Source organism: Aegilops tauschii, chromosome 2 (assembly GCF_002575655.3).
Source record: "Aegilops tauschii subsp. strangulata cultivar AL8/78 chromosome 2, Aet v6.0, whole genome shotgun sequence".
Classification (NCBI taxonomy): Eukaryota; Viridiplantae; Streptophyta; class Magnoliopsida; order Poales; family Poaceae; genus Aegilops; species Aegilops tauschii.
The window spans coordinates 643706591-643734503 of record NC_053036.3 but is presented as its reverse complement, the minus strand read 5'-3'; the positions used below and the strand labels follow the sequence as shown (position 1 = coordinate 643734503).

The window sequence follows — 27913 nt, the reverse complement described above, 5'->3', positions numbered from 1 at the left end:
TCTAGATGGCAGGGAGGAGCACAGAGGAGCATGTGTTGTGTCGGTTTGTTCATTGTCCTTTAGCATCCTTTCCCCTTTCTAGAAAATATCTAATATCCTATATTTTTGCAGGAAACAATAACAACTCTCAGTGGCGGTAGAAATCAAAGGAAAAAAAACCCGTATGGGGTTGGGCTAGGCTCATTTGTTATGAACATACTTCATCTCGGGTAAGGATCTCTTGGCCCAATTGGCGTATTTGTTATTTCCTTTCCAAGAGAAAAAAAGGTAGATCTAAAAAATATATATAAAAAAGGTCTCGCTGGCATGCTCCTATTCTAGTGCTTTCTAGATGCAGGGAGGAGCACGGTCGGCTGTCGGTTTTCCCATTATCCTTTAGTGTCCTATCCCCTTTCTAGAAAATATCAAATGCCCTATATTAGCTCAACCACTCTTTTATTGTCGCAGCATGCATATACACACGACTAAATCGCTGAACCTCATGCAGAAACTATGTGCTATAACTTGGTAACCAACGGCATTGCTTTCCTTCATTTTTTATTACTCATCGACATCTTCACAGCAAGTTTATGAAAAAATGCATATTTCTGTGTACTAGGGGAGGTGGCACCCCCCATGGGGAGTCCGAATTGGACTAGGGGAGGGGGCGCCCCCCCTTTCCCTCCCCCTCTCCCTCTCTTTCCCTCTTCCCCCTCCGTTGGAAAGGAAGGGGGGCGACTAGGACTAGGAGTCCTAGTGGGACTCCCCTCACATGGTGCGCCCCTAGGGCCAGCCTCCTCCCCTCTCCTCCTTTATATACGGGGGCAGGGGGCACCCCAAAGCACAACAATTGTTTCTTAGCCGTGTGCGGTGCCCCCCTTCACCGTTTACTCCTCCGGTCATATTGTCGTAGTGCTTAGGCGAAGTCCTGCACGAATCACATCACCATCACCGTCACCACGCCGTCGTGCTGACGGAACTCATCGACTCCTTCGTACCTCTACTAGATCAAGAGTTCAAGGGACGTCATCAAGCTGAACGTGTGCAGAACTCGGAGGTGTCGTACGTTTGGTACTTGATCGGTTGATTCGAGAAGACGTCCGACTACATCAACCGCGTTAAGTTAACGCTTCCGCTTTCGGTCTACGAGGGTACGTGGACACAGTCTTGCCCTCTCGTTGCTATGCATATCCTAGATAGATCTTGCGCGAGCGTAGGAATTTTTTTTGAAATTTCATGCTACGTTTCCCAACACAAATGAGCAAAAAGTGCGCTTGCGATTTTTCAGAAAATGGAAGCTTTATTACGCAGCCTCTGCATCATAATTGCTCATCCCGCAACATGTGGGCGTGGCGCTCTCATAGCTCCCAGCCACCCACTTTCGCCAGTGCCGTGAAGCAGTGGGAGAGAGCATACCATTTATTTTCATATTTTTTAGGGAATTCATATTTTTTCATGGAATGAAATAGCAAATGTGCCAATTGGGCCAAGAAGTGCATTATCATATACTCCCTACGATCCAAGATAAGTATCGTGGTTTTAGTTCAAAATTAAGCTAAAACCATGACACAGGGAGCATTAGAAATGTGTGCCAACAACTCTGCCAACTGGGCCCAGCCCAACCTCATACTGGATTTTTCTTCTATGCCTATCGCCATTGAATTTTTATCTTCTCTATTGTTAAAGGAGAACTGCCATCATCGTGATGGTTCGGCCTCCTACATGTTTATTTTTCTTACTATTTGATTGAGGGTAAAAATATGTGATGGAAAACCTATGGGTTTCTTTTTCTTTCCATTTGTTTGAGGGTAAAAAGTGAAGTCTTCTTTTGAGAGAAAAAAGTGAAGGTTGGGAGCAAAGCAATACTACTCACTATCCTCTAGTTTTTTTAGGGGTAAGAACAAGCTTTATTCTTCAAAATCCACATGTAGTGGGATACAATGATGGTCATGGGGTTGCCCAAACCAAACGTGGCGCCCCAGACCTCGAGAAAGCGTGAACTTTAGCTAAGCTATGTGCTTCATAATTGGCAGCACGACCTTCGAACTAGAAATTACAATGAAAATTTAAAGCTGTAAGGTTGATCTCAGTAATAATAGCACCATATCTGCCTCGAGCACCCTTGGATATATCAGAGACTACTTGTTTGCCTCTAGTGGAGCCGATGGATTTTTTTAGTGCAAACACACTTTTATTTATTGCTCATGTCCAAATATATTGGGATACAACTTAGGTCTAAAGTAGCAAGGAGCCATAAAACGGCGTCTAAAAAAAGTCCTAAATTATCTTTAGTGAGGCAATGTGCCTCGATATTAGAATCGCGTCCTTGGAAGATGAAGGAGCTAGTGGAGCCGATGGATGTGACACGATTTTGTGGATCAGGCCGGTGTGAGTGTGAGAAAGAATACTAGTAAAACGCCCGTGCGTTGCCACGAGCTTTTGAAAAAATTTAAGATGCTACTCATGGAGCTAAAATAACCAAGAATAAGGCCGTCTCAACTAACTCACATTTTTTTCTTGACAATCAGCTAACACACATCATACTATCATACTATCGAAGCCTTCCCCACCTTCGGCCATCAGTTGGCCATTCACAAGAGGGCGGCGGGCGCGGGCACGGGCGCTAGACTTGGTCATCTACGGCGTTGCGGCAGCCGAAGATCGAGTTGGACGTGGGGGTGTAAGGAGGGAAACAAGCACGCAAGGAGCAGCGGCATTGCGACGGGCAGTCGTGCCACGGCCTTTGCCTTTTCCAGGGCAACAGCCAGAGGCCACCACGCTCCTCGGCTCTCCCTCCTCTCTTCCATGCCAGGCAACAAAATGGGCGAGATAGAGAAGAGGCAACCAAGATGTTTTTCTATATGGCGACCAAGATGGTTTTGTTTACTCATGCCACAGATTCCTTACAGCCCCACCCTCGAGCGAAAAATTATCCCTTCTTTCCAAATTTATCTTCTTTTGCTGCTTGGTTTTCATTATTCTCGTCAAACAAGAATTGCCTTGCTATATAACCTCGTCAAACTAATATCATACACTTTTATGGATCCACTAATATGAGCTCGTCATTATTTTGTTACTAAAAAGGATGGAACTCTAAAATGTTAAACAGCATGCTACACCAAATAATGTGAACTGATTGTATAATCAAACAATTTAATTCAAAATTATAAGATCTTAGGCATTTATTTACAAAACCAATGTGTTTGTGTTGAATGTTATGTTTGATCACTTTTGCAACCAAGTTCTTCTTGATATATGTACACCGATTTTAAAGCAAATGTAGAGTAGCAGAAACAACCATTTCTCCCTTTTTCCTTCTTCTAGAAATCCAGTAATAGACTAATGATATAGACTGCTCTGTTTCCTCTAGATGTAGGGTCCTCCTTGATTATGATGTAGGGTCTCGTCGGGCCATCGAAGCCCCTCCGTCGTCACTCCCTCCCCCATAACTACATCCTCCTCCTTGACTCACCGCGCCAACCCCATCCCGCGTCAATCTGAGCGCCCGGTAGTTCCCGAGCGTTACTCACCCGGCCTCATGATGCGCGACTCCGTCACCAGCATGCCCTTGCACCACCTCATGCATGCCTCCTTCACCGACCAACAGCGGCCACGGACGAGGTCAACAGGCACTAAGCCCTTGACCACCGCTGCGTGCACTGCTCTCCCTGCAATAGTGTATCAATTGTCAAAATGGTGTATCGATTAGCTCTGGTGTTCTACTTATGGCTGAAAAAAATTGTCTATGATTTTTTTATTTTGACCCGATTGAAATTAAGTGGTTGCAATGAAAAAGGAAATTGAATTAGATTACTTCACTATATCATACCACTAATCTATTCTAAGTAGATTCAAAGATAATATAATAGAAAACTCTAAAATACCAAATTCTTCGAAAACACACATAAGAGAAACTTAGATAACTGTGAACTCCAAATGCCTGAACAACGAATCAAAATTATAGAATATGCACAAGCATCAGCACAAAAACACAATTTATGGAGCCCAGGAAAGGTTTCATGGAGCAAAAATATTCTATTCTACATAATGATCTTTGCTCCTTGGGACTCATTTATACGGGTTTTTGCTTTGCTCTGACCTAGCATGTTGACCAGTCCCCCATATTTTTGTTTTAGCTCTTTATCTAGTTGTTTTTATCAGTTCGATGAAAATATATCGTCCTGCGTGTAATATTACAAACCGGTGGGGTGCTACCCCCCAGTTATTCTTCAACAAAAATGGCTTTATTAATTCTTTTCCAAAAAAAAAATCGTTGACAACAACAAGTAACAGTCATGGATACATTTCCACTTCAAACATCAAAGGGTATAGATGTTTTCTACTTCAGAAACCATATGAGCAATGAGCTTGTTATTATACTTCTGAAACCATATGTAATGTAGTATTTATACTTTCCAATACTCATTGCCAGTTGGAACGGTCCTTTCTTAGTTCTACGGATACTGCAATTGCAAATGCCATGTCGAACTGGACATATCCAATTAGGATTGCCCTTAGTTTCTAACACACTCTCAACATACTTGCAATAATTTATAAAGTCTCAGCCCAAAGATGGTAATCAAGTGAAAAGGAAAAAAACTTCACACACATATAATAACCCAGTTGTAGGGTACATGCATAAAAAAACATATTCATGGATAATATGAAACAAAATGTATATGAAAATTAGTCACCATGTACAGGACAGCAAACACAAAAGTACATGGATGGTATTAATATTACCTTGTATTAAAAGAAAGACTGCAACATGATATACAAAATGACCAAGCAGTAGAACTGATGGCCAAACTTCTCAAAATTCTAGTAAGAAAATTTTGGGCAATCATAAAACAAATAAACAAGGCAGTAGCTAGTCCTTTGCAATGCTTGATTGTATACATGATACCTTGCCCTCTTACAATATTATTCTTATCTGAATCCACGAAGACGCTATCCTCTGTAGTCCCCAGCTCTGAGGTAAACCATGTCTTCTTCTCATCGTGTGCTGTCAATCTTGCAAAAGATACATATAAATCTCTCTTTTACGGTGTGTGTGTGGTGTGGACCTGATATTTAAAGGTAACAAATTAGCCTTGTTCAAAAGAGTATTGTTCTCTTGTCAAGTTCCTTTGCATGTACCTACTATGGATAAGTTCATGCCATCAGACATGAAAAGGTTAAAGAATCCGCAATAGTACCATCTGTTCACATACTAAACTTTTCTGCTAAATGTGAAATATATAAAGATCTATCCAAACGAAATAGTATGCACTTGTTATGGATCAGTAGAAGTTAGAAGCAGCAACACCACTGACATTACGGATCACCAGAAGCAAACCATGCATGAACAGAGAGAAGAAGAAAACCCATAATTTGAGAAAAAACTATATGTTGAGGCCAGCCAAGATGTATACTGCAAAAAGGGTCCAACAGTTAAGTGATACTTCCAAATAGTGCCAATTCTAATATCTATATATAAAAAGCCTGTAACAAAAAAGTATATCAATGGATTTAAGATGGAGGAGGTATTTTAGATGGTTGGCCTCACCGGAAATAGAGGCGTCGGCTTGTGCTTGACACGGATATGACAGTAAGATCAAGATCTAGCTATAGCTTCAGCTCCATAGATTACATCGTACTATTTGACATAGCAAGATCAAAATACCAACATCCATCAGTTCAGCCTGTGAGGTAGGTACTCGTGACATGGTGTCTAGGAAAATATGGGCATCGAGGTCAGCAGAGCACATGGTCGAGTGTAGTGGCCAAACCGCTGTCAGCCCGATCACGACCTAAGATACGGTGTGGACCTGCTGGAGGGAAGCCCAAGCGCAACTTGGACGATGGCGTACTTGGAGCCGGCGCCGGCTCTCCCGTCCCTGCGGCAGCGCACGACCTGCTCCTCGGCAAACTTACACAAAAAAGAGCATCACGCCTTATCAAAGTACAACCTTGTGGAGCAAAGATCATATGCTTGTGGTCAAATCTGACACCAATTTATCCTTTCTGGACAGAAGACGTACTTGCATCTCCTGTGAACCTTATCATCACAATCTGGAATGTTGAGGAACCGGTTCATTAAGTTTGCAACCAAACTATAGAAAATCCGTTCATGATCTTAGGAAGAATTTGATTTCCTATTTGACTATTAAACTGGCAAGCTAATGATGTATGCAATCAAAAGAAAAATCAGGCTCTTCTAGGATGAAGGCATGTACCTTTAGCAATGGCAAAATATAAATATATGTGGAGGGTAGGAGGAGCCACCAATAGATCTGCACATGAAGAAGCAGAAGGAGGAGCCACCACCAGATGTGCACAGGGAGGACCCGAGTAGGTTGCTGGCAACATACTTCTTTAATATAGGAAATTAAGAATAATAATACCATTCTCTTCTACTCCCTCCGTTCCGATTTACTCGTCGTGGTTTTAGTTCTAAATTGAACTAAAACCACGACGAGTAAATCGGAACGGAGGGAGTAGTTAGCTAACTGAAAATAGATTGCTAGATGGACCCTTACTTCTACAAACCATGCATGTAAGATGTAACCACAAAACAAGAAACAATTCGAGCGAACTGAAGATAGATTGCTAGATCGGTTAAACGATGAACACAACTGCCATAAATCACATCAGAGCATGTAACATACTATGAGAAATCATTCATAGATTGGCTGCTGGTACTTCATTCAGACTTCACAAGCACCAAGAGTCAAATCACGGGCGTTGGTAAGGTTCAAAGCTTCAGACTAATCTAAAATATCAGCTCCATATCTTTTGTGAATGTGTGATGCGTGCCTTAGGACTTCCTGCTGTCCTGTAGGTATGCCCTTGGTCAGAAAGTTTGTGTTTCTGTCAGAGAGGTAGAACTGTCATCTGCATCATCTACTTACTCTACTAAAAAATGAAGCTCATGTGTCAGCAGTTGTCACTGAATTTTCAGATGACTGGCAATAAAGTTTGCTGCTTAATTTTGGACTGCTAAGTTTAAGTTTTCCATGTGTGTAGGTGTAGCAGGTAATAGCTCTGAACCCTGAAAAAAAGATTCAAAAATCGAATCCTTTCTCCATGCCCTCACAATGCCTATGAATTTCACATGTGATCGTTTAAACAGCACACACGTTGTCCATTCAAAATGAGGTGGAATAAAATTAAATCTAAATTGAACATTACAAAATTTTAAAATCAGAACCTTTGTATAACTGACAATGGATCATCGTATACAACAAGATCTATTAAGTAATGCAAGAGCACACACGTACATAAGAGTCAAAAGACTGATCAGAAGGCATGACCTACATGGATAGACTAAGGTCTCTGTAGTGCAAGAATTAGAAAAATGGCAGCAACACACCAAAGACAACGACAGTCAAGGATGGCATCTCCTTCTTCCATACGGTGGTCCATGCTCTCTGCAATCCCTGAAGAAGAACATACCTTAAAAGGCTGAAATTAAGAGTAAGGAACATATCAAAAGGGTTCGGAAATAGAAAGCAGAAAATTCAAGAGTAAGTACAAAAACAAAATAGGTCTAAATAGATCTGAGACTTGAGGAGAGAAGAACTATCATACTGACTATTTTAAATTTATTTACTTACCAATTAGTACACCGTAACTTTTTTTATGTAACGAAGATATCCGTATATAGAAGTAAATAATTGCGTATACACATCAATAGTTAAATACATAGTAGGTTATTTAAGTCGTACATGGACCAAAACAATTTTGCGACTGGTTTTAAGGTTGCAATTGAGCACTTGCAGAAGACGGCTCAAGTCAACCTAGCTCATCAATAAACAGCCAATTTGAAGATATGGAGAAGAATCTAACTTTCTTGTGAGGCTTCATGAAGAAACATGTGGCACCACTTAGATCACAAACACATGAGCTAGACTATCCACGAAACTTGATTAAACGGTCTACCACATCAGATGCTAAAGAATGAAATCGCAGAGACTAATAACAAATGAAGAGAGAGATAAACACTGCAATTTGGGACCCCAGATAAATGGCGGGTTTACCTTGTGGGGGCAGTATGACGCCGGTAGCTGATCTATGAAGGTTGATCCCTCATAGTGGGACTCAGATCCTGCTGCCCCACAGTATGGAAACAAACCCTTAAAGGATCTGAGTCCATACTTCCTCAACTTCCTCAACTTTGCAGAATCACATCTTCCAAGCAGTATTCAGTCACACGTCTGGTTCCAATCCCTAGAACAATTGGACTGCAATGCCTGCGGATTTTCACTTGATGAGATTCTGTTTTCTAAGATTAAATACAAGCAAGAAAACAGACATTCACCTCCAATTACATCGATCGGGCTTTGCGTTGGTCTTCAAATTTAAAATGCAGAACTGTAATATGTATGTATGCTGTTGGTATGGTTCTTCCTATTCTGGAAATTGAACATACATGAGGAATCTGCAGACTTTATATTTCAGCCTGCATTCTCTTTTTACAAGAAGAAAAATGAAGTAAATACTCGTAAGCAATAAGTGTTACCTTGGATTCCTACTCGTAGATCTGGGCGTATTTCGTGTAGCTAGCAATTTGAATGCATGAGATTATGTGGCTGTGCCAGCGAGCCTGTCAGCCAGAATGCAGAAGTCTGGGTCGTGAAAATGCATTGTTGATTAGTTGTGTACTTACTGCTGGAGCTAAAATGGTCGTAGTTCTTGTGCCTTAACTCATCACATGCAGTCCTCCTGCATAGTTCGAAAAAAGAAATAATTCACAAATCAATACTGAGGAAGACATATAATAGTAAGATAAGAACAGCTAGCTAGCCAGCGGCCGAAGGACTCTTTCGGTTACCTGGCTTGTAATCATCATCACCCAGTCGCTCACAAAATTATTCAGTACAGGGCCAAAATCACAATCGTCAGTCTCATGAAAATCTTTAATCTCCCATGCCGTTGGATACACATCAGGCCTAAAAAAATTATGCAAAAAAAATTTCAAGTATGAGATGTAAGATTCAGAGTACAGTCTTTAGAAAGATAAAGTTTTCTTTCACAACAAAAGCCATCTAAACCAAGTCTGACGCCCACTAAAAACCATCTAAAGAGGCAATGTAATTGACCAATGGATTGTTATCTTACTTCATTCATGGAGTCCACAAGTGGGATCAGATGAGAAACTGAAGGTGGTGTTCCACTCTCTGTCCGTGCAAGAATGCAATCTTGCATTCAATATATTAATTACTCAGTAAAAAAACTTGGTGGTGCTTTCCGAACGGTTTGAGGCATTAGACATGGGAAGGGGATCTCACCAGATGAGGAGGTCCTGCCGAAGGAGGGGATCCCACGGGTCTCCGCGCCTTGATCCGGCCAGAAGGAGCCGCCGTTGCCGCCGATGGATCAGGACGTCGGTGACAAGGCGGCGGCAGCGCGCTCACCGTGCGTCGGAGCGGACAGATCGCGTGCGATGGGGAAGGTGCTGGCGCGCGGAGGGCCCTGGCTCGAGGAGATCCAGGTGACGCTGCCGGCGCTTGACGCCGCCGCCATACAGAGCAACCCCTCCTCTGAATCCAGATCAAGTGAGGGTGGGAAAAGGAAAGGAAGATACAGATACCTACGAACGAAAAATCTGGACGTGGGTAGGCCTCACCGGTGGAGGAAGGTCGGGCGAAGGGGCGGCAGCAGGCGGGCGAAGACGGTGGGCGGCGCAGGCGGGCAAAGACGGTGGGCTGCAGATCCGCGACGTATCCGAAGCGCCGGCGGGGGCGGCGGTTGCCGGCGTCGCGGAGGCGTGTCCCCGGATCGGCGGCGGCGTCTGCGGCTGCGCCTCGTCCGCATGGTGGCAGACGCGAGAGCCGGATGGCGTTGGCCAGAATCAAAGGAGGGGCGGCGGAGATTTAGAAGAGAGAGAGAGAGTGGAGGCGAGGAGCGACGAGAGGAAGGATGCGAACAACTGCGGGTCGGGTTTTTTTCGGGTGAAACAGGTGGTGAAAGCAAACGAAAAAAAACCTACGAAAAAAACCGGACGAAAAAAACCGAACGAAAGTGGTGGGACGAAAATAAACCCGGAACGCGGACTACCAACTGAGACATTAGGAGTAGAGATAAGCGAAGCGGTCGGGCCCAAACTTGGCCTAACAGCCGTGCTTCGTGGGCCGGCCCAGACACGGCACATGAATGTCTGGACGGGCCCGAGGCAAGCGCGTCTTATACAAGCCTAACATACGCGGAACCCGGCCGTTCCGTAGATCGAAACCCTAACGCGGAGAGAGAGCGGCGGCGGTGAGTGTAGCAAACTCAGCAGTCAACACCCCTATCCCCACCACCACAAGAACTGCGATGGATGGCGGCGGCGGCGGCGGCGAGTATGGCAATCTCAACGACCCCATCCCTTCCCCCACAAGATCTGCGAATGCGGATGGCGGCGGGGAAGACGTCGTGGAGGGGAGCCCCCCGCCGTTCAAAATCCGCAAGCTGGGCGCTCCGGGTACGAGTTCAATTCTCGCTGAGGATCCGAGTGACGGCAAGATCGGCGAGCAGATGGATTCGATGCCTGCCAGAGGCGGGCATGTGGATACAGAGATGTCCGAATTCAAGTGTGGCGAGGTTGCAGATGAAGATCTTCGCAAGGACAAGATGAACGGAGGCAAATCAAGTCAGCAGATCAAGAATCCAGGGGAGGTCGAGATGGACCTAGGCAAACCAAATTCCATCATCTCTGAGCAGGAGATCAAGGAGCTCTGTGCGCAGATGGACGAGATGGTCGCTTTTATGAATTACAGGATCGTACCTTCAGCCCCACTCATCTGCAGCAGCAGCAGCAGAAGCAGCAAGGAGACGAAAGATGAACATGACAAGGCACCACAGTCGGGGATTGACGGCATCTTACAGCGGCTAGCTGATGTGCGCCGTGACATGTCCAAGCTCAAATTGGAACTGACCCCTTTCCGGCACAAGTATCCTTATGAGAAGGTGCTGACTTCTTCAGAGGAGAGGGAGAAGAGGCTCAAGTCCAGGCAGGAGTATGAGAAGATGGATAATAAGGAGAAGGCCAGGAGGCAGATGGAGTTCGACGCGAGTGACTTCGAGGGCTACTGTCAAGGCTTGACATCTTTTGTTGAACACTTTGAATTCATAAGTAAGATATGGCCAACACTCCTAGTTAATCACACAGCAGTGTTCGTTCTCTAATTGCCAACCAGCAAATTCCTTCCTTGTAGCAAGTACCGATTCATGGTTTATTAGGATCGATGTACACTAACTTATTTCTGTTGGCAAAACTCTGCAGCCCTAGTGAGCCCCATGCACTTTACACACTACACGCCCAGACAGATCCCACACCATCTTGCTACCTACGGGACCACCTTGCAGATCTTGTCTTTTAAAATTGCCAACATCGATTTGGACCTCAAATGGCCACTCCTGGAATGGCCACTCCAAGTGTATGGTGTCGTCGCCGCACGAGACAATGTGGATCGTAGACGCAATATTCTCTTCTTGAGGGGAAGGGGGAACTTCCAAGAGATCACCCAAGAAGTAAGCGCCTGCCGTATTCTATTAAATATCCTTCTATCTCCTCATCGTCTCATACGTCTTAGTTTGTTGCAATTAAGCATGTGTAATTATGATGCCTGCAGAAACCCTTCTTGTGCTTGACTGGCCCATCTCGTGCAATTTTGGCCAAGGACCATGTTGACCTCGAAGTCCAACTAAAACTTAAAGGCCCAACAGAGTCTGAAGACAGAGTGTTGATCACTAAAAGATGCCAGTACAGTGGCTATCATACCGATAACGGTTTATATACTCTTACCTTGAATAACCGTCTTTGCACAACAGAGTTAAGCCTGCAGCAACTGTACTGTCAATCGGTCCAAGCAACTTTCTTGCGTGTCGGTGGCTTTGTTAAAGGCAATACATCCCCTTTCATTCATGGAGGCCGAGTTGCCTGCTCCTCACCACCTCATGGAGGCCAAGAAACTGCCCCGCCCACCCAAGTTGTGTTGCTTGATTCTCGTTATTGTGATGGTGGGAAGATGCCAATAGGCGAAGAAGATGGTTACCTTGATCTGTCAAGGCATGTTGTTTCTGTTGAATTAAGGAGAGTTAGAGACGTTTCTGAAGAATTGGAAGAAACCTTGAATGTTTTCATAGAAGCCTACTCAGACTCTCCTCCAGACTCTCCTCCTAAAGTTTCTGCGAAAGCTGATTTCATGGTCAAGCCTCAGTATTGCGGCATAAGTGAACATGAATGTGTCCTTGCCGGCTCTACGGTGAAGATTACCATTGCTTGGTCACCTATTCTTCGAACCAACAAGGTTATTCTATGAGAGGGATATATGTTTGACAGTGCTCGGGCGTGAATGTTATGAAGTATACCTGTTATATCTATCTATTTCTCTGGTTTGCAAGTAGTATTTTGTCTGTTCAAGTATTTGATCAGCTATGTAAGATGTTGACCTATTGTTGTATCGATCTGCTATGTAAGATTTCGACCATGTGCGTATCGACTCTGTTTTACAAGTCATCTCTTGATGTGTTTCTACTTTCATTACTGCTTTAACGTGTAAGTCATGCTGTGGGAAGTATTTCTGATTTGACTGTTAAGCAGGCACATTATGCAAATAGTCTGGAATATTTTGTTAATATGCCATGTTACTCTCCCTAGTCTAGAATAATATTTGCTTTCATTCTGTTACGACTAGATTCAGATGGATAAGCTCTGCTGGGAACTTGAGTTGCTGCAAAACACTCAGTTTTCTTTTTTGTCTTGCTTAAAACCTCTGCCCGGTCAATGGGAATATGGAATGTGTGTCACTGGTGACGTGGCTTCAGTTGTACACAGTATGAAGCCATGTTAAGTTGCTCATGAACTACTTATCAGTCCTGTTTAACATGTGATCAACTTGGTGCACAGCTATTTTGCAGAATGTTGTGACAGAAGAATGCTATGAAGTATGGTATGATACCCTTTGCCCAGCTATATCCATCTACTTCTGTTTTGTCAGTAGATGGTTTGTTTGTTCATGGCACGGTTTGATGATGCTACCTTTCATGAGGTCGGTTGAGATTTTCTCCAAAATATCGATTGATTGATAGCAAAGTCAAACGATCAATGACCATGAAAGTTACTCTGTTCCATTACATCTTATTCATGTGATACTTTCTTGCTTTTCCTTGCCAGATTAATCAGAAATCAGAAAAATGTCGATGCATATCGAAGAAAACAAGACAAGGTCGTTACCACAAATTGCATCTGTGAGAGGTCTCATTCTATACATTTAGTTTTGAATGCTTGGAAGCCATTGGATTTTTATAGATGAAGTTGAGCTATTAGGAATCCGTATATGAGCTCTGTTTAGAGAGAGCCGCGACAAGGATGACTTGAACGTTTTTCACGCTCGGTTTTGAGTTTTTCATGCTCGGTTTTGTTAGACACAGATGACTTGGAACATTTTTCATGCTCTGTTTTGTTAGACGGAGATGACTTGAACGTTTCATGGAAATTTGAATGTGAAATCTCAAACAATTTTCAAGAAGAAAGATTAATGGCATGGTTTGATGCCGCGTGATTGTGAGATCCTGTCGAGAAGATCAAAAGAACGCACACAGAAAACAACCTGCCGAAACTATGTACCTTTCATGAGGTAAGTTGAGATTTTCTCCAGAAGATTGATAGAATGGTAGCAAAGTCAAACCATCAATGACCATGAAATTATTCTGTTCCATTACATCTTGTTCACGTGATGTTTTCTTGCTTTTCCCTGCCAGATTCTTCCGAAATCAGAAATGTCGATGCTGATCAAAGGGAAGAAGACAAGCTGGTTACCACAGATTGCATCTGTGAGAGCTCTCATTCTCCACTTTTAGTTACTTAATACTTGAAAGGCATTGGATTTTTATAAATATAGTTGAGCTTTTAGGAATCCGTATATGAGCTCTGCTTAGAGAGAGCCACAACCTAGGTTAGAGCCCTGATGTTGGATAGTACTGAGCCAATTGGCAGTTTTGTAATGTGTGAGCAAATGCCAACAAATGATACTGTGATAGGGCCAATTTCCCTTACCTGATTCTATTTATAATCTGAATAAATAGGTAGGGGCAATACATTACCCAACCCTCTATCGATCTGATATGGTATCCAACTTAGTGCGTATTTGCACATTACCCAACCCTCTATCGATCTGATATGGTATCCTACTCCTGTGTTAGGGACACTTGGATGCAGACCTGAATGAGACTGGGAGAGTCAGCCAGCTGTTGTGGGATTGTATGGCTCCCTTGTATTACTACAAGACATTTAGAGTAGCATTTTTTATGTGGAACTTGTTTGACTTCATTGTCAAGGTTGCTCGTTGGCTGTCTAAAGAAACCAAACCAGCTGCCATATACTCATCCGAGTTGAAGCGGACACCAGACACTGCAAGAACAATAGCAAAAATCTGCAATTTGCCCAATGTTCATTCACCTTGACCCTTTTTGCTATTCAAACATTACAGCCATACACCATGTTGTTTCCATGTAATTTGTGCTAAAAATTTGTTGGATATAATATTAATGAACAAATGAGCAAGCAATTTGCATTGTAGGTTGTGTTTGATCCTGCACTTAGAGAAAGGCACATAGGAGATGTGCAGGGCCTGACGTTTCAAGATGCTGCCAAAGAAAGACCAGAGGCTTACAAAGCTTTTATGACCCATAAGAGAAGCGTGAGCATTCATATTTTTCTACTTCTGAGAAAATGTTTTATCAGTTGATTTCTTTAGTTGAAAGTTGATATTAGTTCACTGACCAGTGGAGAATACTGTACTTGGAAATGTTGCAAATGCATGGTTGTTTGTAATCGTAATCTTAAGATGTCACAAGTAGATATGCATAGATGCTACATCATTCAATGGCCTAGAGTCAACCATTATGTAGGCTTGAATATGTTGAACATGGATTGATCTTCCAGTGGAAAAATAATGTTCACTTAATATGACGTGCTCCTAGTCCTAATGAAATGAGGTATCAATGCAAGTCACTGTTTTGGTACCCTGCCAAATACGTGCAGCTGCTTCTGAGGGAGACTTGACAGACAACCAGCTCTGCCAAATCATACTATCACTTGTTATTATGAACTTACACACGCAATAGGTTCATAGGTTTGTACGTGAAAGACCAATTTTTATTCTAGGCCGATTATTATCATACAGGATGCCCATACAGCTTCTCTCTAACGGTCTAACCTGCTGTATGCCTGCATCAGTGCTTTGATGCTAACAACTGCTGTTTTTCTCAAGACATACCTGCATGCATTAGCTTGTCTTGAAATATTTGTTTTCTGAATTGGCTTGTCCTTTCAGGGTGGTGGAGAGAGTCTTGATCAACTATCAGAGCGATGTGTCTCGTGCCTGTATAACAATATAATAACATAGTCGAGAAACATAAAGGTAAGCTCCAGGCTTCAGACTTTTCCCCGCAAAAAGCAAAACAAAACAAAACTGTGGGCTTCATTTTTACTTCGACCTATAACTGGTGAATCAGACTATTACTTTGTAAACTTGACAATCTCAAAAAAAAAAAAAAAACCTTGAGTGCTTGCTCAGCACTTATCAAAAGGAATGCTATTCAAAGGAGGAGGTGGCTTAACCTGGCACCTTTTGGTTACCTGCATGATATTTGCTTACTTGCCTATGACCTTGTGAGGATTATTTTTGAACTTAAATATCTCCTGCACCAACAGGAGAGCGAGTTAACCTGGTCTCCCATGGCGGAACCATCAGAGAGCTCTACAGGCATGCCAATCCCACGAGACCGCTCCATCGCAAAGAAGATGTTGACTCTAAAGGTGACATGGAGTTGAGTGTGAAGAAGAATGCCCAAAGTATGCGGCAGATGGCGGCTGCACCACGCTGACTATCACCGGCACAACACCTTGTTAGAGGATGCTGCTTCTGGCGGCGCACCAACTTTAACTTGGTGCCTGCAGAATGCTGTGACAGAAGAATGGTATGAAGTATGATTATGATACCTTTTTACCCAGTCATATCTATCTATTTCTGTTTGGCCATAACTTATACTACTAGCTAGCATGCTGTGGCGTACAGCCGCGTACAGCACTGGTGGGTTTCTGTGGAGTGTTGTGCATCTGGTTGGGTTCATCTTTCTTTGTATTTGCTCCATAGTGTTCTTCTTTCGGATTTTGTTGCTAGGCTGACTTGTTGTGTGAAGCTCTGTTGAGTTGGTGTTACATGACATGTTAGAACAGATGGTGATGCGATCATGCTTTCTGTTAGATGACATGTTAGAACACTAGGGTCAAGAAACGTCTTACATTATGGGACAGAGGGAGTAATATTTTGCATGATGACAAAACGTGTTTTATCCATCTCTGGAATTGGTATATTGATATTACCATTTTGTAAGTGAAGTCCCTATAAATGCTTACATGCCTGCAGCACTTAGAGGTTTTCTATTGGTGCTGCTATCTCAAGAAACGTCTTATATTTTGATAAGGAGGGAGTTCACTTAGAGGTTTTCTATTGGTACTGCTATTTCAAGAAACGTCTTATATTTTGATAAGGAGGGAGTACTTCCTTGGGAGCTCCACAGCATATGCTCCTATGATATAGAAAATCGATACTAATTTGGACCAGTATCTTGGTCGACCTGAAGACTTGCTAACATGCCAACAAACAGAGTGAATTGCAAAAAACCACCACATTTCAAGTTTATGTTTGGATTTGCCACCACATTTCTTGTGCGCCCCAAAAATCTACCGATTTTCTTGCTAATTTTCTCAATAAACACTGATGGTCGATTTGGGTCGAAGTAATTCAATTTCTGACATATCGGGCCCACTGGTTAGGTCCACATGGCGCTAAATGGTCAACACCGTCGGTTGACCGTTAAGTTGAACAGAGGGCCCACCCGCCAGCATCGTCATCTTGCTCAAACCTTGTCCTCCTTGTGGCATTCCAACAAACACCTCGCGTGCATGGGCAGAGATGGACGGGAGGGCAGAGGTGATGGTCTGCGGATCAGCCGTGCTGCCTGGGTCAACGCCGGAAGCAACAGGAGGCGAGTAGCCCGGTGACGCGGTCTTCCCTGGCTAGAGAAGGCCGAAACGGTGGCGTGAGCCGGCATGGCGAGGCTGTGAGACGTGACGCATGCTGCTGTGGTGTTGCCGAGCTGTGGCCAACGGGAACTCCATGGCGCGGCTGGCGAGCATCTTCGATGTGCGGTGTGACCGTGGGCTCCGGTGCCAGCGGCATGCCCTGGCCATGCCGGTGGCGCGCGGCGTCGACGACGCGCTCTGGCTCTTCTATGCCGAGGACGTGCTCGCGTTCCTCATGCGTAGTTGCCGTCGTGGTTGGTCGTCCTCGTTCGTGAGTCCGGCCGGCCGTCCCATGCATCAGGCTCGCCGCGCGCCAGAGGTGGGGGCGGAGCTCACCGATGCAGGGCAGGGGAAGGAGCTGCGTCGTGGGATCCACCTGATCTAGTGTGAGACGGCTCGGAACGGGACGCAGTGTTGCGGATCTCGCCGGCACTGGGAGGGAGAGGAGATGGAGGAAGGTGGAGGGGTCACGGGAGAGAGAGGCGGCGGAGCCGCGCCGGCCATGAGCGAGAGCGAGAGGAGGTGGGACAATGGTTGCGGTGGGATTTGTTTTAGCAGTCAAAACAAACAACGTTGACCATTTAGTGTCATCTGGACCTGACCAGTGGGCCCGATATATCGGAAATGGAATTAATTCGTCCTAAATAGATCATCAGTGTTTATTGAGAAAATTAGCAAGAAAATCGGTAGATTTTTGGGGCGCACAAGAAATGTGGTGGCAAATCCAAACATAAACTTAAAATGTGGTGGTTTTTTGCAATTCACTCCAACAAACATGGCAATGGTAGGTTTCTTAGTGGAGGCCGAGTGCAGCCTTGGGCGTCAAATACATCATCCGGGCGTTCGGTAAAAGCTATCCCCATCCCGAACGATGCTTTTCCTCCCCAGCCAAACGCTCTCTGTTCCTCTGCTTATCCTTTCATCTCACACACACTGACCCAGCCCACATAGGGTGAGCCAAGCCGCGGAGGCCGACCGGCGCAGCTCGCTGTCATACTCGCCGGTGCCGAGAACCAGGCCGGCGTGCTCCGGGTCCGAGCCGAGCGTCTCCATCTGCCGTCATGGGCGGGGGGCTAGGGGCGAGGGAGGCGACGGCCGTCGAGGCCGCCTCCATCTGCGTGCTCCTCGCCGTCGCCGAGCTGACCGACGCCATCATAGTCCGCCGTCACGCGGAGCTGCGTCTCCTCCGCCGCGCACCCGTCGCGACGGTGCGGCTGGAGGCGACGGCCGTCCTAGCCCCTCGGCGCCCTCCTCCTCGTGAGCGACGGAATCATCCTCGTCGTCTTCTCAAGCTTATCGGGACGCTGGGAACTTGTCCGTTGCGCGGCCGCCCGGAGGCGACGGCGCGATCCTGCGCCGCGACACCCTCCACCGTCACGTCTTCTCCTAGCCCGGTGACCAGGGCGCTGCCCATGGGTGACGGGACCCTCCTCCTTGTCTTGTACGGGCGCTGGGGTTGCCAGGAAGTCCAGGCCAGAGGCCATCATGCGCTATTTTTTGCTATCGCTGCTGTGTGTCGCTACTGTCAGGTAGTGAGATGCCTGCAGGGTGTCTTCCTGTTCCCCCTCTTCTCTACACTTTTTTTCTGTGAAGGGCTATGTTAGGCGCAGATGATGGCATTTTTAGTTGATGTTCATGTTCATTATGGTCTATTTTAGGTGCAGACGATGACAGGGCTATTTTTAGGCGCAGATGATGACAGAGCTATTTTAGGTGCAGATGATGGCAAATTTGAGTAGAACATGTCATTTTTTGTGCAAAACATAGCAAATTGTCGGACAACTTTTAGTAGATTTTCCGTTCCTACTATTTAGTGTACTTAGAATTCTTGATTCACTTGAGTTGATGTTGAGTAGAACATGGCAATTTTGTTAAAAATGTCAGAGGTGGCAAATTGAGTACGACATGACATTTGTTTTCATTCTCTACGATGGATCATGGCAATTCACACACCATGGCAATTTTTTTACTCTTTTTTTGCTGTGGCAAATTTCACACTATTATTGCCATGTCAATTTCACTTTTAGTGTCATGGCAAACTTTTAATTTATTTCGCCATGGTCCATGTGATATATTTGCCATATCAATATAGTTAAATTTGCCATGGCAAGTTTCACGTGTTTTTGCCATGAGAAATTAAGATATGTTGTTTTGCTGTTAAAAATAAACAATTTTTTTGAAAGTTTTCAAGACATGGCAATCTTGCGGTCTTAAAATAGTTTGCCACCATTTTCTTCAAATTTATGCTATATTTTATTTCTTCTAACGACAAACTTATTATATGGACCATGGCAAATATAATATGGACCATGGCAAGTTTACTATAGCCTGATCCATTAAATGAATCCGTAGATGCACTTGTGCTAGTTGCCATGGTAACATGGCAATTTTGTAGACAATGTCGAAGATGGCAAATTTGAGTAGAACATGACATTTTGTGCGCAGAACATGGCAATCTTCAAACAACTTTTTGTAGTTTTCCCATTCCTACTATTTATTGTACTTAGATTCTCGACTCACTTGAGTAGATGTTGAGTAGAACATGACAATTTTGTTAAAAATGTCATAGGTCGCAAATTGAGTAAGACGTGACATTTGTTTTCATTCTCTACCATGGCAAATTTATTTTGATCGATCGTGGCAATTCACACATCATGGCAAATTTTTAACTGTTTTTTTGCCATGACAAATTTCACTATTATTTGCCACGGCAATTTCACATCATTTTTGCCATGTTCCATGTGATATATTTGCCATGTCAATATAGTTAAATTTGCCACGGCAAGTTCCATGTATTTTTGCCATGGCAAATTAAGATGTGTTCTTACGGGGTGTTTTGCCATTAAAAACTAGCAAAAATTCTGAAAGTCTTTAAAACATGGCAATCTTGCCATCTTTCAAATAATTTGCCACCATTTTCTTCAAATGTATGTTAGTTTTTATTTCTCTAACACGGCAAACTTACTATATGAACCATGGCAAAATTAATTGATTGACCATGGCAAGTTTTTAAATCATGGCAAACCTGCCATCTTTCAAATAGTTACCACTATTTTTTTCTTGAAATGTGTATTACTATGATTCATATGGATATGGCAAATTTGCCATATTTTATTTATCTCTTTTGACATGGCAAACTTTTTTATGGACAATGGCAAAATTAATTTATGGATCGTGGCAAGTTTAATCCAAGTACCATGGCAAATTCATACTTGATAACATGGCAAAAAACAATTACAAGTGTAAACCTTTTGGTAGCTAAGTTTTCCATGATAGATAGAGCATTTTCCATCAAACATTGCTATGGCCCATGGGAAAAACTTTTAAACCTGCACGGTTTCTCATTTAATATCATGCCATTTTCTCGTGTATATGTCGTTTTTCTGTTTTTACTTCCTGTTGGTTGTGTGCAAGGAAAATGCAAGTACATTTGTGTATTGAAATATGATGAAGTTAAGGATTTTGTATCCATTGACATGGCATTGCTCAGAATATTTGTGTACATGCCCGATGACAATTTTTGTACAAATCTTTTTTGTTCTATCTTATATGGCCATTTTTTTTCCATTATATCATGGCAAATTTTCCACACTCATTTTTGTCATGAAGTGTGCATGAACATCACAGCAAATCATGAAAGTTTCTATAATATACCTTTTTTCATGATTATATGGTAGTTTTGTTCACTGAAGGATGGCAACCTTTTGTTCCTAGATTTTTTTCAGGTACTCCCCCCGTTTTTATTTACTCTGCATATTAGATTTGACTGAAGTCAAACTTCATAAAGTTTGACCAAGTTCATAGAAAAAAATATGAACATTTACAATAATAAATCTATATGTTGTGAAAGTATATTCAATAATGAATCTAATTGTATCGATTTGTTATCGTATATGTTAACATTTTTGTCTATAAACTTTGTTAAAGTTTACAAAGTTTGACTTTGACCAAAGCTAATATGCGGAGTAAATAACAATGGAGGGAGTATTGTTTTTCTTGGTCAGTGCATTTTTAGGCCGTTTTTGTGTTCTCTACAAAAATTTGGGACATAAGCAGTTTTGGGCCTTCAATATTGTAATTCTTTGTTTTTTTATATTCTTGGAGCAAATGGCGTTTCTGGGCTTTGTCCCATTTTGGGCTGGTCCGCTGGAGGGGAGAGGAGCCAAATCTTTGTGCTAGCGACAATATTATGCGACATGGGATTGTTCGGGCTGGAGGGGTCCTTCCACCTAACGAGTTCGTTCGTTCCAGCGACCCTCCCAGCACGAACAATTCTTTCGGGCTGGGGTGTCTCCCGGCTGAACGTACGCGCGTTATCAATGTCCAAAGTAAGTGCGATGTATGCAAACATAGGAAAGTCTTCTTGTTGGGTAAAGCAATATTTGTCTTGCAAGTTTTCTGCTTTATAAATCTTTTTGGTGCTCTGGAAAACAGAGGCGTGTCATCTGTGTCTGGAGTTCTGCTCCCTCTGTGAAACAACAGTAAATTTCAGTAAGGAATATGAGTGCTTTGTACATACTTTCTGTTAATTGTTGTTGAATTTTCATGCAACTTAATAGAACGAATAAACAGTGTATGCACTTTGCAAGCAAGAAGGTGACAATAAACCTTCAATTGGATATATGCATTTACACCTCTTAACTTATCCAAGTAGATATCATCTTCAATTATATCGGTGATGTTGATGGTTCATGGTTTAAAGAATGGGAGAAGATGGAAACTATCAAAAAGTCCTCGTCTCAGCTCGAGCTCAAATGCTCTTCGCGTTAGCAGTAAATTTGAAAAAAAAAATCATAACTAATTCAAAGAATTCTTATTTGTTTTGTGGCGAACAAGAAATGTTTCACGTGTTACAAATTTTCATCATCATATCACATTTGTGAAAGTCGTGCCAAAAAAGAAAATTAGCACTTCAAAATGCTTTGGAAGTAGCATCCCGGAGCATCCAATTTTTCTCCACAGCTTCCACGATAAAAATTTGGAAGCACTCAAAAACTATCTTAATGTTAAAAGAATCAGAATTTTTTTAAAAACATTTTTTCCTGATTTTATTGTCCAGCTAAGCTCATTTGAGCCCGAGCTAAGAAACTCCATGTCTGAAACTATCTATTTTTCTTGCCTCAGTTGTAGATGAGCCTTCTATTGGTATACTATAGCCGTGTTTGGTTACCTATACCTTTTTTGCCTCCTTGCATGTGTCTTGATTCGGTTTATATTCGACTTTTGTTTAGATGTTTACAGGTTTGATCCTTCTGATATATGACTTTCTTCATCGGTGATGGTTGCTACTCTGGTGCGCTGGTCCTACGGGGCCTTAGCATGATGACTTTTTGACTGTCTACTACAGCAAGGTTTGTCCGGACCGGTGAGAAGGGGGTGATGGCGGCGCGTTTTCGGCTTGCTCCAGTGCGTGTAGTCGTTTAGGTGGTCCACGAACATGGTTATAATTTTTATTACCTCTGTTGTTCTTTGTACTGCCATGATTGAAGATTGGAAGCTTCTAAAGAAAAATAGTTGTACTCCCTCCGGTCCTTTTTTGTTTGCATATAAAATTTGTCTGAAGTCAAAGCTTGTAAACTTTGACCAAGTTTATAAAAAAGAATACCAACATTCAAAATGTGAAATCAACAACATTAGATGTGTGATGATTTTAGTTTTCGTATTGTATAAATGTAGCATTGCAGATGTTAATATTTTTCATACAAATATGGTTAAACTTTACGAAGTTTGACTTTAGACAATTCTTATATGCAGAGTAAAAAGGACCGGAGTAAGTACTACTACCTTCATTCTGATTTATTAGTCATCTTTGTAATTTGTGCTAAATTTTGACAAAAGATTTAACTGACAAAATATTAATTCATGTCAACAAAAATTATATCGTTGGATTCATATTTAAACATAATTTTCAATGATATAATTTTTGTGACATACATGAATTTTTATTAATTAAATCTATGATTAAAATTTGACACACATTACAATGAAGACTAATAAACCAGGACGAAAGTAGTAGTATTTAGGAATTGAGGTAGTAAAAGAAATCCAAGTCGAAACGTGAGTTGGTAGTCCACCGCAACCAATAAGGACAATGCACACGGATCGTGTGCTTCCTCCTACGACTTGTGAGCCGTCTGATCAGACGAGGACCCATCCAACGGGAAAGTGGGGTCCTCCAAATTAGTGACTTGCCTCTTCGGGGAGTGAAGCGGCAGGCGCCGGGTGCGGCAGAGAGCCATGCAGCGTCAAGGGGGTAACGTGCCTGTCAGGGTCCTCCGCCGCCGCCACGCTCTTTAGGTAAATTCCGTTCACGCACCGCGAGATATCAGAAGTGAATTGTACCCGGGTACTCGGGCGTGTTTACCCGAAAAAAGACTGGAGCACCTTCATTTTCCTTTTGCGGACTAATCATGTGCGTTGAGTTTTTTCAGAGATTCATCCTTTGGCACGAGACGATTCCATCCCCTCGGAGTTTGAAGCGAAGACGGTGTAGTCCTTTCGACTCAGTTTGGTGGACTAGTTTCGTAGGAGTCACCTTACTATCAAAAAGGGGTCCGCTTTGATAAGGCTAGGGTGGAATCAACACGTACACATCCCTTGCACACCCTCCGAGCCTTTCCGCTTCAATGGAGAGCTCTTTTCCCTTCTTGTGTGTGCTTCTTCTGGTCCCAGCGGTAGTACCGCGGGCCACAGCGGTAGTACCGCTTGGAGCTCTCTGCCGTAGTACCGCTGCGGCTACGTGCTACTACCGCCTCGACTCGAGGGTTCTTTTTCTCGTGTCGGGTTTTGCGGTACTAGTTGCGGCAGTAGAGGCGGTAGTACCGCCCTTACCACCGCGGTAGTACCGCTCTGGGTCCAGCGGCAGTACCGCGAGGGGGAGCGGTACACTACTAGGAAAATGGTTTTTAACGACGATATATGTGGTCGTTAAAAGTCAGATTGTAGTCGTTAAAGGTCATTAACGACCACAATGTGCTAGTCGTAGTAGGCTCCGTCGTTAAAAGTCTAACGACCACATTTTGTGGTCGTTATTCTTGTAACGACAGGATGGCGTGTCATCGTTAATCCCAAGGCAATAGCAACCACAATCTAGTATTAGCAACCACTTTTGTCTTCACTAATAGTGTTCTCATGGCAACCACTCTGTTCACAACTTTGATATCCATCAGAACCACTTATATTAATTAGTAGAAGTATCCGTTCAGCAATCACTTTATGCAGTATCCAACATTTCAATATTAACATCGACACAAATATAGAAACAAAATAATATGAATAGAAAAGATTGTAACCTCTTTTATTAATAGAAATACCAAAATTACAACATATAATTCTTAAATTAAAATATCATTTAAGAAATTTGATTCAAAAGCACTCCTTAGATGACCAATCTACTTGCTCATATCTATTCGGAAAACGAGAGAACTAGAAAAGATAATATTTTTAATCTTCAGTCGAGGGACAACATAGTTCTTTTAATGGATATCATTCTTCATCGGTGAATACAATGCCTCCTGATGCTTCTATATCTTACGGTGGACCATCAGTCCTACAAAATGTTGAGTAGTTTATGAAAGTCAGTCCTTGTAAAAAAATTGGCACAAAGTATAACAACATATAAAATCAATGTATGAGAACAACCTACTTGATCATGTTGGATTTCATGAGAACTATCACTTAGAGATCTAGCAAACATAAGACGTTTAATTGCTAATTCTTCTTGCACCACGCCATTGAACTTTTCATCAAGTACTTGTTTCGCGTGCTCAGAAGCTTGAAGTTTGGAAACCTATTCAGCCTTCCTTAATGTTAGTCCTCGCAAATTTCTTGCTCTAATTCTACCACCAAAGCCAACTACGCGATCACACCACTTAGATGAGTCACATTTCTGCATTAGTTCATCAATTGAAAGATCAGAATTCAAGTGAACTATGGTCTTAATTTGTGCATGAAGGGCCAACAGTAAGTTATTTGCATCAACTTCTATCTGTAAGTAGGTATTACGCACTTCCAAATCATCATAGTAGTAGGTATAAATTATGTCTTACATGTTTGGCGGAGGCTGTAGAATCAATGAAGGTTGTACCCTTTTTGTCAGTCTTAGAAAATTGTTTGTCCATAGTCGGGGCTTGTTTTCCTTTCTCCCTGTTCCAACAAAGGCAAGTAGCTATTACTAGTTGAAATAAATGACAAGACAAGTCACACTGGGCTTATATCATGGGAAATGAAAAATGCCAAGTCCTAATAGCTGTTCATAAAAACAGAATATCATAAGTACAGCAGTACAAAAATCCAGATTATGATGTTAGAGCCAATGACCAAAGTTACTTTAATTGAATCAAAAATATGTTTCAGAGCAGCTCTAGTAATATTGGACCATGCCTTTACCCTCGTCGGGGGTTATTATTGAACTACAGAGGATTCTACCCAAGTGATGTAGAAAACTTTTGGAAAAAGCACGGGGATTCAGTTGCATGTTTCCATTTCCCGGTGTTCCTCTAGGCAAAGTTGCCATTTCTGTTACAATTGATTCAGTTCAAGAAACGGGGAAAATGCTACATGAAGGTATAAAGCATACAACTGATGCTTGTAATTCACAGGAAGTGCTATGTAATACAAAAATTAATCTTGTCAATTCTATTGAATAAAAATTGCACTTTCCAGTGTTGTTGCATTGTTGATCCATCTAATTAAACTTATCTACTAGAACCCAGCATGCCAAGTTCTACCAGATTATATACATGAAATAATTCTGAGATGGTTAGAAACATTATGTATCAGTGTCCTGTTTTTTTAGATAACAAAACTTATTGCATAGAAATAAAAACACAAAGGAAAAAATGACGATCAAGTACATAGCCTTGCAAAATCTGTTTGCAGAATTCTAAAAAAATGGAACAATTGAAGCAGCACAAAGTAGTCTACAGGAAGATATGGACACACGTAACGACCATACTCTGCATTTACATTTTACTCTGAACTTCAAGTTTTCTCATGCGGTGGGTGCCAGGATGTCAGCGTAGGAGACCAAAACGAAGATGGTGGCTGCTCCCCAGGATGAATTCTTAGGTTCAATTAGTACGAGGACTCGGCACATGGTAAACAAGAGAGATGCGTGTGGTGTAGCAATGTTGGGGCGATCCGCACCTAAAAATGGTCGGAGACTGGGAGCGAGCACACTGGGCGGAGAGGTAGTATGATACAGAGTCCCCAGTCTCCGCCGAGCCAGCTGCGTCGATGGCGCGATCCAACCAACAAGCTGCCGCGCCAGGCAGGGGAAGGCTGATGCCATGGCACAGATGGCCGCGGCCGCCGACATCGATATGAGCAGAGTACGGTCCACCCCACGGGAACCGCTGCAGAGGATGCCGACGGGAACTGCAACCTCGTCGACATCACCTCCAGCTCGGACCGAATCCGCTGCTGCGCTCGAGGTCGGGAGGGAGATGGAAGATCAGGAGTGAGGAACGAGTAGGAGGAGGAGGCGGTGGCGGTGGCGGCTGGAGGGCCCGGCGGCCGCTGACGATGATGGAACGAGGAGAGAGAGGCGGCGGGGAGAGATCTGTGGAGGGTTGTCTGTTTGCCCATTTTCCTTTAGTGTCCTTTCCCCATTCTACTCCCTCCGTTCCTAAATACTTGTCTTTCTAGGCATTTCAACATATCGACCACTCTTTTATTGTCGCAACATGCATATACACACGACTAAATCCCTGAACCTCATGCAGAAACTATGTGCTACAACTTGGTAACCAACGGCATTGTTTTCCTTCATTTTTATTTACTCATCGACAACTTCACAGCAAGTTTATGAAGAAATGCATATTTCTGTGTACTATCTCTGCTTGAACCTCCGTCAGAGCTCAGAAGACAGGTTCTATGCCACTGAGAGGTATTGTGCCTATGCAATGTGCTTATTAGAATTCCTTGTCCTGGCAGGTGATAAACCGTAAGCCTTATGATCACAAGGCAACTTTATGAAGGTAAACCTTGGTGTGTTCTCTCGAACTTTTAGTCTTACTGAGTTTTTCAAACATCGAGTACTTTGGTTGAAAGTAATAGCCTTGCTTGGTCCTGCTATACAGGTCCTGCACAAAAATCTAACACCATTGCAAGTTGCACTGTCAATAAGACATAGGTACGTGTTCAGTACCAACAAAGTTAAATTACAGTTTCGGTATTACGCAGTGAGCTGGGCGTACACGTATGAAAAGTGAGTATTGAAAAGTGAGTATTGTTCCTTGTTAATCAGGGACTTCGCTTGGTCATCCCCTCGAGCGTTCATCCGAGATTGTCTAAATTGATTCAACGGCATTGGGGCAAAAACCTACATATGCGCCCGTTTTCTCCAAGATCACTGGGGAACTGGAAGATATATTGCGGCCTATTCAGGTATGTTTGCTGGAATTTGTAGGCCACAAGGCTCATGAGAAGATGGAATCTGACAAATAAATTGAAGTATTCTTCTGGGTTTTTTTTTTGCCTGCAGGCCTCCTCCAGCTCCAAAGGAGTATGGCCACATTCCAACCAAAGATAATTAAATCGCGTCGGCAGAACACCCTCTATTTTCACATTGTCGCGTTGAATAATCGTGTGTATGTCGACTGTGCCCCCTGTATGTATGTCATGCATATTGAATTTTGTGCTCGGTCTCCTAAAATACATGTCATGTGGTTGTCGCATGCTCGTGCAACATAACCTAGGTGATATAGTTTTATGTGTTGCACGGTTTTTTGTTTTGCAAGTGGCTAATACGTAGTTATGTACCCTTTGCATTGTGGTTCATGTAGAATGATGAGTTGGTCTTGTAAGAAAGAAGAGATGAAAATGCCATCACATTTTCCTTTTCAGTATTATTCAATATATTTTTCTTGCCTGGAA

The 27913-nt window shown here is 42.9% G+C and overlaps 1 protein-coding gene and 2 long non-coding RNA genes across 4 annotated transcripts; 2 read left to right on the top strand and 1 right to left on the bottom strand.

Moving 5' to 3' along the window:
* Nucleotides 1-83: 83 nt before the first annotated feature.
* LOC120973898 (uncharacterized) lies at nucleotides 84-27913 on the top strand. Its single transcript, XR_005769531.2, has 5 exons — nucleotides 84-209; nucleotides 26972-27015; nucleotides 27118-27170; nucleotides 27285-27424; nucleotides 27522-27913. It is a non-coding gene; the product is annotated as an uncharacterized lncRNA (long non-coding RNA).
* Nucleotides 7157-8913, bottom strand: LOC120973896 (uncharacterized). Of its 2 annotated transcripts, none has more exons than XR_012203967.1 (5): nucleotides 8795-8913; nucleotides 8483-8685; nucleotides 8282-8375; nucleotides 8001-8213; nucleotides 7157-7425 (listed from the first exon to the last, which is right to left on the bottom strand). It is a non-coding gene; the product is annotated as an uncharacterized lncRNA (long non-coding RNA). The 2 variants fall into 2 exon arrangements; XR_012203966.1 differs by having other exon boundaries at nucleotides 7157-7400.
* Nucleotides 10175-12463, top strand: LOC109765905 (uncharacterized). The gene is made up of 3 exons (XM_020324676.4): nucleotides 10175-11077; nucleotides 11228-11475; nucleotides 11577-12463. Exons 1-3 carry the CDS (start codon nucleotides 10279-10281, stop codon nucleotides 12264-12266), a joined length of 1737 nt encoding a protein of 578 aa, XP_020180265.1. The 5' UTR covers nucleotides 10175-10278; the 3' UTR covers nucleotides 12267-12463.